We start from the raw sequence: 11427 nt of genomic DNA, 5'->3' as shown, positions 1-11427 counted from the left end.
GGAGTGTCTGAAGACAGCTACAGTGTACTTACATACAATAAATAAATAAATCTTATAAAAAAAAAAGAGTTAGGCTAATTTATAAGAACTCTATTAATGTTAGGACAGTGACATAACAAGGGAAAGAAATTTAAAACATTCACACTGGAAACTGAAGTTAGGTAAGGAAGTAACAGAAGGTTATGTCTGTGAAAGCTTACAACTGAACTTGTGTATCATAAAGTCCAAGCGTTAGGCAAACCTGTCTAACCGGCTAATATGGTGGTGGATCTCCCTGGGGGAAGGGGCTAGAGGTCTGTTTTCTAGCTGTCAAGCTGCAGTTAGCTTAGCTGTTAGTGTAGTTAGGAGCCTGGGAAGAATAAATTACAATCTAGATGTCCTTAATTAAAATGACAGAGGTTGGTTAATAGTCCGCTACCTAAGCAGTTCCCAGGTCCCTGTGGTCTCCATAGCAACTTGAGTTAGTCTGACTCTCAGGCCCAGAAGATGAGAGGCTTTTTCCTGTGGAGTAGGAACATGGGAGAAATGACTCACCTTGTCTTAGCCAGTTAGAGACATTTAGCTCTCTGGGTGTCCGCTGTTTGTCCACAGTGTGGGCCAAGCCCTGGCAGCAGAAAGGCAGTGGAGCAGTGTCACTCAGTGATTATCATACCGCAATCCAGGTACAATCTTGTCGCTGTGCCCATATCTTCTTGGAGACCTTGGCAGGTAAACTGTAAGGATTTGGGGGGAAGGGGCTCTTCTATCATATTAAACATTTAATGTTTCATTTAGCAGATTTCTGACAAGATTGAGAGCCTAGTATCTATTAAGCATGTCTGAGTTAGACAAGGGATGGTAACCATTCGCTCCTCTACTTAATGTCACTACTACCAAGACCTGGACAAAATAGTTCTTTAAATTGTGCTATGCCAGTGTGCCGGCTGGTTGTGTGTCGACTTGACACAGCTGGAGTTAGCACAGGGAAAGGAGCTTCTGTTAGGGAAATGCCTCCATGAGATCCAGCTGCGGGGCATTTTCTCAATTAGTGATCAAGGGGGGAGGTCCCCTTGTGGGTGGTGCCATCTCTGGGCTGGTAGTCTTGGATTCTATAAGAGAGCAGGCTGAGCAAGCCAGGGGAGGCAAGCCAGTAAAGAACATGCCTCCATGGCCTCTGCATCAGCTCCTGTTTCCTGACCTGCTTGAGTTCCAGTCCTGACTTCCTTGGTGATGAACAGCAGTATGGAAGTGTAAACTGAATAAACCCTTTCCTCCCCAACTTACTTCTTGGTCATGATGTTTGTGCAGGAATAGAAACCCTGACTACGGCAGCCATGAATTAACCCAGAGGCAGGGCAGCGTGGTGATTTCAGACGGACAGTGTGGAACCCAGAAGACCGACTGTAATTCTGTACTTGCTTCACTGCATTTCAGTTCTCTTACCTGTACAAGTGGATCAAGCAGCCCTAGCATACTATATGTAGATAAGCAATGTCATTTCAGGGCGAGCTCCTACAGTTATTCGATTATACATACAAGATTCCACTGGATAAAGAGGTGGACTTTCTGAGGCTAATTACAAAGTTTTATAATGTTAATTCCTACCCTGATTTGATTAATCATTTTGGTATTATTTCTCATTGAGTGTTTAATCTAGTCACAATTATAAACATAAACAGTGCAAAAAATAATAAAAATGAGATCTAGTATTTTCTTAGAAGTCCTGTGGGTATGGAACGACTGCAGGGAAATTAGAAAATTTGACCTTGTTGTTGTATTATTATAATTATTTTATTTAGGGGTGGTCTAATAATTGGTCACCCTAATACAAACAAAAGCTAAGAACAAGAGTGCCTTGCCAGGTGGTGGCAGTGCACACTTTAATCCCAGCACTCAGGAGGCAGAGGCAGGTGGAGGACTGAGTTCAAGGCCGGCCTGGTCTACAGAGTGAGTTCCAGGACAACCAGGGCTACACAGAGAAAGTGTCTCAAAAAAACAAATAAACAAAACGAGAGAAAGAAAGAAAGAAAGAAAGAAAGAAAGAAAGAAAGAAAGAAAGAAAGAAAGAAAGGAAAGAAAGGAAGAAGGAAAGAGAAAGAAAAAGAAGGGGGGGGATACCGTGCCTTGACTAGCAGGATGGAACAGATTATAAAGGCACTTGCCAGGCAAGTTTTGCAATCTTGGTCACATCAGGACCACATGGTAAGAAAGGACCGGTACACACAAGCTGTCCTCTGACTACCACACTCTGGCTGTCTCACACACACACACACACACACACACACACACAAAATCTCACAATCTCACATCCGTTCCAAACTTATCACCTTCTACACAGACCTATACACCTCACATTTATATCATATACATACACGTCTCATATATCTCATATACACAATAATAACAACAACAACAATCAGAATAAATGTAATCCAAACAGTTTAAGGAAATAGTGTCCTGAGAAAAGCTGCCTTGTTCAGCGACCATGGTTTTCCCTCTCCTGTCCACCAGGTGGGGGCGTTGAGCTTTGTAGCCCGCCTTGTTGCGCAATTCTTCCCCTTCCCTGTGAGGTTCGGGTGAACTAGCTAGGAAGGGAGACACCATATTCAAGGATATGAAAGTCCAGCCCCCTTCAGCTGCATTTTACAGCCCTGTATTTTAATCATTTACTCCAGGTAATAAAAACAATAAATCGGGCAAGGATTCTTCCCCGAGGTTGTTTTTACTAAACGTGGTCAGCACAGAGCCACAATCAGAAATGACCGCAGAAGAATAGAGCTGTGCTAACAAAATACCATTGAGAGTTCACTTCTACCGCGCACAAAACACAAACATTCAAGGGTGGAAATAAACCTTGGGCCACTCAGGCAAACCATCCTGTGTCGCTTGATTAAGAAAAAGCCGTTCTTATTTTCCAGGTGCAACGCTGAACTTCAAGTCGACCTACCGGGTACGCTAAATTAAGTCGCTGTCACTAAAATGGAGAAGTATGAAAAGCTAGCTAAGATCGGAGAAGGCTCTTATGGCGTTGTGTTCAAGTGCAGAAACAAGTCTTCAGGACAAGTAGTAGCGATCAAAAAATTCGTGGAATCTGAAGATGATCCTGTTGTTAGGAAAATAGCCCTGCGGGAAATCCGTATGCTGAAGGTAGGTCCCGCGGCGCCTGCGCTGTGAAGACGCAGCGTGAGGCAGGCACACTAAAACGAGTGAGAAGAGTCAGGGTGGTTTCTCTGGGCAGCCGAGGCTGTCCTGGAACTCACTCTGTAGACCAGGCTGGCCTCGAACTCAGAAATCCGCCTGCCTCTGCCTCCCGAGTGCTGGGATTAAAGGCATGTGCCACCACTGCCAGGGAACAAGAGAGAATCTTAGAGTCCGACTTAACTCCTGGGGTTCAGCACTTTGGGACGCATTGTTGGCCTTTGGCTTCTGACTTTATCTGTATGTGTGAGTAGGGGGTTAAAACGTGGAAGTACTGGCCTTCGGCTCACCACATCCTGATTGGGAAACATCCACCCAAGTGTCCTGGCCCCACTATTTACCAGATGCCTGCCCGTCTTCTGGACATTGCCCCCACACAATTTCCCAACCAACCAGCAGAACTACGGGAGCACTTCCCTTCCCCGCAGAGAGGGGCCCTCAGTACCCGGGGAGGTATCGACAGGGCCCACCTGTGCCTAAGAATCGCCCAGCCAAGTTCATGGTTTTTACATTATTTCCTTTTGTTGCCATTCTCTTTACTCTGATGGATCTCCATGTAGGGTGTGGTGGTGCACGCCTTTAATCCCAGCACTTGGGAGGCAGAGGCAGGTGGATCTCTGAGTTCAAGGCCAGCCTGGTCTACACAGCGAGTTCCAGGACAGCCAGGGCTATACAGAGAAACCCTGTCTCGAAAAAAAAAAAAACAAATCAAAACAAAACAAAAAAGAAGAAGTTTCATGTGTTCTCAATGGAAATGTTTGCCCAGCCTAAAAATTCTTACAATTTTTTTAAGAGCAATCAGGCCTGGGGTGTGTTTCTCCAATGTGAACATCCGTGGAACCCCTAGATCCACTGATATACAGAGTTTAGAGGTAGAGGGATCTGGGATGGGTCCCAAAGTGTCTCATTTTTACAAGCTCCCAGTGGTGGAGACACCACTAATGGGTGAACACACATTCATTATCAAGACCCTACAGTTTGCAGAGTACACAGTCATTTTCTAAGTATCTTATATTATTTTTAATGGGCTTTCAGCTTGTAAATGTGAAGAACGATTACACGCAGATATTTCCCCCATCTGTTGCAGTTTCATTTAAAATATAATTTGATTTAAAAAAAAAAAAAAAAGTTCGATCTTAACACTTGGTCAGGAGAGGGCGCTAGTGAGCCAGCCTGATGGGGCCGACATTGCTGGGCTAAACTGCAGGATCTAAGAGCAAAAAAAAAAAAAAAAGCTGTTAATCTTCTCCCTTGCCCTCTCTGGTCTTCAGATAAATAAACCTAGGTTGTTGCTTGCAGATTTAACTTCTAATTTAAAACAGCCCAAATCTAAGGGTGAGCCCTAAGACGCAAAGTAGCCCAAGCTTCATTCCCTCTGCCAAGCGTCCGATGATGGCTCAGAATAGTCTTTCCTGCCTCTTGCTGTTGCTCCGTCCCTAACTGGGAACACATTCTTTATTTTCCTCACACTCTCCTCCTATTTAACTTGTATTGGCCTTTTCCTCATACTACCTGTTACACCTCAGACAACCACAGTGCGGGCTAAGTCAAGGTCATTTGCTAAGGAGCTGCGAATCGCTGGCCAGCCCTTAGACAGTTTGGCCAGGTTACATGGAGCTGCAGTGTCTATGAATCCCTTGTCCACCGGGCAGGGAAACTGTCCAGCTTCCAACCCGTGCTTTTGCTAGAGCTCTCCTACAGCGGCTCTCTTGTGAAAGCACCCTTGTTGCCCTTTGACCTTCGTCTCTTTTCAGTCAGGGGTGTACACAGAATGCAGATTGACCTGGGGCTCCGAACACACTTCCCATTTAGAATAGATTCTCATTTCCTCAGTTCTCATTGAGCAGCAGTTGTCAGGTGATTTTATGGTTGTTGTTGTTGTGTGTAAGAAAACTCACCTGTTTGCTAGATATACATAGGAAAGGAGTTATAAACGGGTGAGGTCATATGTCCTGGTTTGTCCCGGCTTATAGTTTTTGCCCTAGCTTCCTGTGTAGCTAATACCCCGCCACTCTAGTGTGAGCTAGTGTGAACACTAAACTATCTGGTCTCTCTCGGCAGAGTAGCCATGTGAGTAGCTTGACTACAGTTGTCCTGGTTTCTGCCTGTTACGTTGACTTCTTTCTACACCAAGATTTTATAGTAACCCTAGGGATAGGTTATCAAACTTCATCAGCAATTTACTTCTGGTTTACAAGATGGAACTGGAGAGATGACTCAGCAGCTAAGAGCACTTACTGTTCTTACAGAGGACCTGGGTTTAGTTCCACAACTATCTATAACTCTAATTCCAGGTGATCTGATGCCTCTGAGCTCTCTGGACACCAGGCACATACATACATTCATACATACATACATAATACATACATGCAAAACATTTACTCATATAAAACATTTAAAATATATATATGTATATAATATATTGCACAGAAAAAAAAGAAGAGAATATAAATGACTGCTTTCTGAACCATTTCCACGTGGCAATAGAAGCCACAAATAAAACATCTATACATCAGAGCAAGCAGCAGAATCAACCAGAGGACAGAGTCCAACGAAAAGCATATCTAAATGCATGAACCTGGGAGAGTCCTAAGAAAAGAAATACAACAGAAGCCGGGCCAGAGACTGAGGCAGGTGGATTTCTGAGTTCAAGGCCAGCCTGGTCTACAAAGTGAGTTCCAGGACAGCCAGGGCTATACAGAGAAACCCTGAAACCCTGTCTCGAGAAAAAAAAAAAAGAAGAAAGAAATGCAACAGAAACTTAGGGGCTAGGCTCCTGCATTGCTGCGAGCAGACACTAGAAACCAGACTGTACTTAAATCCAGTCAACATGTAAGTCTGTAAGTCGGTGGGAGGGGGGAGATGGGCTCAGCCTAAGGACACATGCTGCTCTTGTAGACCACCCTTTGCTCCCCAGCACCCAGACAGGGTGATTCACAACTCCTCTAACTCTAGCTCCAGGGATCTGGCGCCCTCTTCTGGACTCTGCAAGCACTCACATGTGTGTGCACATGCACACATAACATACAATTACAAATAAAATAAGCCTTTTTTTTTTTGGCCATGATAATGTATAAAGTATGTAAACACTGATCATTTTATAGTCTTTTGCATAATGACTCAGTTCTTTTTTTTTTTTTTTTCTTTGTTTTATGACTCAGTTCTTCGTTTACGTTGTACATTGTGTGTTCCCGGTTTTCGTACAATGCATGGTGCCTTCACGTGAGCACGTTGCTTACGCTTGGCCTTCACCAGGGGGATTTAAACAGTTTAGCTACTATCACTACTGACTTGTTACAGATCTTAAATTCACTCCACATTGAAGTTGATGGCTCGAAGAACGAGCAGCTGATCTTAAACACCATAACAATTCTGTATGAGAGGGTGGAGAAACTGCTTGGCCAGCAAAGTACCCACTGTACAGGCAAGCCTCGGGGCCCGTTCAGATCCCCAGCACCCACGTCAAACACTGTGCTAAATGGCACGTGTCTGCAACCCCTGGTCTAGAAGGCAGAGGCAGGAGGATTCCTAGGGCTTGCTGGACCCCACCCATCTCACTGAGTTGGTAAGCACCACATCTCAGTGAGAGACCTTGTCTCAAAGATTAAGGGGAGAGGGGAGACAAGATGGCTCAGCAGGTAGATGCTTGTAGCTAAGTCTGAGTTCAGTGCCCGAGACTTAAGTGATAGAAGGAACCCGTCCCCACAAGTTGTCATCTGACCCTCACACATGCGACAGTACACATCCATGGCTGTGCCTATGCCTGTGCACTCAGACACACATATACTAACTAATTAATTAATTAATTAGTAATAAAATGTTAAAGGAGAGAGCAATTAAGAACACCTGATGTCAACCTCTAGGCTCCATCCATACACACGCACACATGCACATACACATAGTGCACCCCTGCACATATACACATACACCAACACACAATAAAAGAAAAAACACCTTCTGCCCAGGAGCTAGAATGATAAAGGAGCCTTGTCCTCCTAGCATCAGAGCACATCTGGAGCAGCTGGGAATGGAAACCCATCACTAACCTGTGCGCTTCAATTCTTTTGCAGCAGTTGAAACACCCAAACCTCGTGAACCTCATCGAGGTGTTCAGAAGAAAGAGAAAGATGCATCTAGTTTTTGAGTACTGTGATCACACGCTGTTAAACGAGCTGGAGAGAAACCCAAACGGGTAGGTGATCTAGAACCTGGAGTTCTGTGGCCAGTTCTCTTTCATTCTGTGCGTAGCCCCAAAAGGATCCCAGCCCCAGCCTCCCAGCCCCACCCCTAACCCCCACCCCATCACCGGCTACCCTCTGTTACCACCCTCCAGCTCCATGTAGGATGTGCTCAAAGGGTAATGGCTTTTAACCTAAAGTGTAAGCAGAGGAAATAGGAAGACAGTATAAAGCCCAGTGTAGCTTGGAGGGGAGGCATACACAGAGTTATCTGACCTCAAGGAGTGACTCTAATTCAGTGTGAGGAAAGCCAATCATATGGCCCACCAGCAAGTCATAGTATAAGAGCACCCACTGGGGCTGGAGCTCTCTGGATAAGAACACAAGGGCTGTTCTTGCAGAGGACCCAGGTTTGGTTCCCAGCACCCATGTGGTGGCTCACAGCCATCTGTAACTCCAGTTCCGGGGGATCCGATGCCCTTTGCAGTCCTTCCTGCACATGTTGCATACATACAAACATGTAGGTGAACAGTCAGACACAATAAACAAACAAACAAATAAATAATTCTTTTTAAAAAGACAACTACAGGGGCTGGAGAGATGGCTCAGTGGTTAAGAGCACTGACTGCTCTTCCAGAGATCCTGAGTTCAAATCCCAGCAACCACATGGTGGCTCACAATCATCTGTAATGGGATCTGATGACCTCTTCTGGTGTGTCTGAAGACAGTGACAGTGTACTCATATAAAATAAATAAGTCTTTTTTAAAAAGACAACTACGCATCTGACTGAAATGATTGAGAAATTTTATTGAAATGAGTATATGTTTCTAGATGGAAATACCTACTATAAAAGTATAAGCATGTTATCTCATCAGGGTTTTTTGTAGTACAGAATTCTAACTAGAGCACAAATAGGATATATAATTTGTTTTTGTTTTTGTTTTTGTTTTTTTGAGACAGGGTTTCTCTGTATTGCCCTGGCTGTCCTGGAACTCACTTTGTAGACCAGGCTGGCCTCAAACTCAGAAATCTGCCTGCCTCTGCCTCCCGAGTGCTGGGATTAAAGGGGTGCGCCACCACACCCAGCCCAAATAGGATATTTTTTAAACAAGAAATTCTTTAAAGAAGGAAAGAAAAACAGGGTTTAAATTATAGAAGTTTTGGCAATTGCTTTTTATAAAAAAAAAAATAAAGCCATGACTAAAACTGAAAAGGAATTTCAATAAACTATTATCACAATTAATAATTTTTCAAATAGTGTGAGTGCTGTGGTATACCAGAGACTGAGACGGGATGATTACAAGTTGGCAACTAACCTGAGCAACTTAGTCAAGACCCGGTCTCAAATATATTCAAAAGGGTTAGGGGTGTAGCTCAGTGGTACAGAGGTTGCCTGGCATGTGTAAGGCACAGGGGTTCCATCTGAAGCCCCCCCAAACAAAGCAGGTGGCCTCTCCACCTAGACAGACGTGACGGTGGATCGCTTGGCAGTGAGTATGAACATTCTGAAAGCTGTTGTCACCCTTAAACGCAAAACTCCACTCAGAAAAGATATACAACAAGGAAATATTCCCATAAGGGCAAAACTATACATATTCTGGCAGATATTTAGAGCAGAAAAGACCTGATTTTCCAGTAGTAAAGAACTGCTGAGCCAAGACATGGCTGCCCCCTGACAAGTCCATCCCTACCTCCTTTTGGCTGTTTATATTCTTTCCCTTAACCCCGTGGGAAGTTAGGAGTAGCTGCGCGTGCCCGTAACCTCAGTGCTGGGAAAGTAGTCAGCAGATCCCTGAAGCTGGCCAGCTACTCTAGCTAAATCGGGGACTTCCAGGCCTAATGAGAAACTCTGTCTCAAAATAATGATAGGTTTGGAGAGATGATTCCGCTATTTAGAGCACGTACAGCTCTTCCAGATCTGAGTTCGATTCCCAGGTACACACGTCAGGTGGCTCACCACTGACTGTGACAACAGTTCCAGGGAATTTGACACCTCTAACCTCCAAGGGTACACTTGAATTCACACACACACACAGACATGCATACCTGAAAAATTAAATAAGTTATTTTGTTAACATTGAAATATAAAATATTGAAAATAAATCATTAAAAATAATAATTAGGTAGATAGAAGAAGATCCCAAGAAACCAACCTCTGGAATTCAACACACACACAAATGTGTACACATGTATGTACATACACAAACACCCACACATGCATCTCTCTCACACAAATACATACATGTACAAACACACGAACACACACATGTATGCACATACTCAAATACTTATACATGCATCTCTCTCTCCTCTCTCTCTCTCTCTCTCTCTCTCTCTCTCTCTCTCTCTCACACACACACACACACACACACACACATGAATTTGTAAGATTATAGAGTCATCTTCAGGTAGCTAAAACAGCAGTTTCTGAGCTGGGTAGCTCGAGACACCTGGACTTTAGCTTCAAGCCTTTCACTATTGCTTTTAGTATTTGTCTTTACACTCTCCCAAAGGATAATACTTAAACACCACATATCCACCAATTTCTACAGAGGGCGTTATTTCACTCGGTAATGCTTTGAAAACCTCTGCCTGTGGCAGAGCCGCATTGGCGTGCTCTCTCTCCGGTCTGGACCTGGCGTGTCTGTCTACAGTCACTACAGTCCCATCTCCTCTGTAAGATGGATGTGATTCATCCCCAGTGCGTGTCATCCTCCCAGCAGTGGGCCCCTCCTCCTTGGCACCTGAGCTAAGTGGACAGAACCATGCTGTCCCAGTAAGACAGCTTTGTGTATCCTATTGACGACCCTTACCCCCATTGAACTAGCTTTGCTTGGTTTCTCGTTAAAAACGTTAGCAGTCAGGGTTCTGAAACATTTCTGACCCCTCATCCCTGCCTTGTTTCCTAGGTCCCCTCACTTGGAGTCTCCGGGTACCTACCCAGAATCCTATGTCTGTTGATAGAGCTGCCTAGTGCTGTGCCTGTTCCCTGAAGGCTGAAGCCACCCCTCCCCCCACTACTCTCACCGGCTCTGTTGTCTGGGTTGCTCGATCGATTGTTGTTCCATCAATTGGCTTCCTAATCCATTTCTCCACATTTACCTCCTAGCACTGGATCACTTCTTGCTTGATTTTTTTCGATGGCTTTGGCTTTAGAGGCAGGTGCAGGTTCTGGAAGGTTCTGTGGAACTCTACCTTGCTTCTGCCTAAATCCCCCCCACATACACACACACTCCTAGTTCTTTGTCACCCCAGAGCATCTTCTACCTTTGGGACCTCTGGTCACTGTGCCTGGGATGTGGTCACGTCTACTGGCTTCATCTGACCTCAGCCCTTCATCTCCTGAACACGAGTGGCGGTTAGGCCAAGTGCTTGGGTGGTGGCTTTCTCAGTGAACTGAGGGTGTTACTCCATTTTCACACAGGAGAAAATGGAAGCTTCCACAACCCTCTGAGGTTATAAAAGTAGAACGTAACATAGTGGGGTCTGGAGTTGGATATTCTGCCTCTTAGGGCCCGGGGGGCTACGGTCACCCTTCCACTTGATACAGGAGAAAAGCTGTCACTGCAAGTTTGACTAGGAAAGGGTAGACATGGACAAAATTATAACAAAATGCAGTTCAGGAAACCGGAATAGATATTTCATGTGGAAAAGAATTTATACTGAGAACTAGGTCTCTCGTAATATTAATGATTAGGCAAAGGTTGCCACCATGTACCTAGCTGTCCAGAGCAATGCTACTATAATCAGCATTAAGGAACTGCTCTGAGAGAAATCCCCCCCCCCGCCCCCGAACACACACACACACATCCATTTTTTCTGAATAGAGCAGCCTCCTGTGCCAGCACCTTGTTCCTGGGGCCATAACTGATGACGTGAGTTCAAGACCAGGGATCCGCAGGATGGAAGCAGAAGGCTCACTCCCTCAAGTTGTCTCCATGACTAAACTATCATTTAAAATTTAAATATACCAGCCGGGCGTGGTGGCGCACGCCTTTAATCCCAGCACTCGGGAGGCAGAGGCAGGCGGATTTCTGAGTTCGAGGCCAGCCTGGTCTACAAAGTGAGTTC

General features: G+C 44.8%; 1 protein-coding gene across 2 annotated transcripts in view; it reads left to right on the top strand.

Annotated features, from left to right (window-relative positions):
- Positions 1-11427, top strand: part of Cdkl4 (cyclin dependent kinase like 4) — a 55578-nt gene that overhangs the window by 10434 nt on the left and 33717 nt on the right. For both annotated transcript variants that reach the window (XM_029531441.1, XM_021218366.2), the window contains exons 2-3: positions 2898-3126; positions 7248-7369. In XM_029531441.1, coding sequence (XP_029387301.1) covers positions 2959-3126; positions 7248-7369 — 290 coding nt within the window. In that variant the 5' untranslated portion in view covers positions 2898-2958. The remainder of the gene's footprint in view (positions 1-2897; positions 3127-7247; positions 7370-11427) is intronic.

The sequence above is a fragment of the Mus pahari genome, chromosome 18 (assembly GCF_900095145.1).
Source record: "Mus pahari chromosome 18, PAHARI_EIJ_v1.1, whole genome shotgun sequence".
Classification (NCBI taxonomy): Eukaryota; Metazoa; Chordata; class Mammalia; order Rodentia; family Muridae; genus Mus; species Mus pahari.
This window is presented reverse-complemented; position numbering and strand designations above follow the sequence as displayed.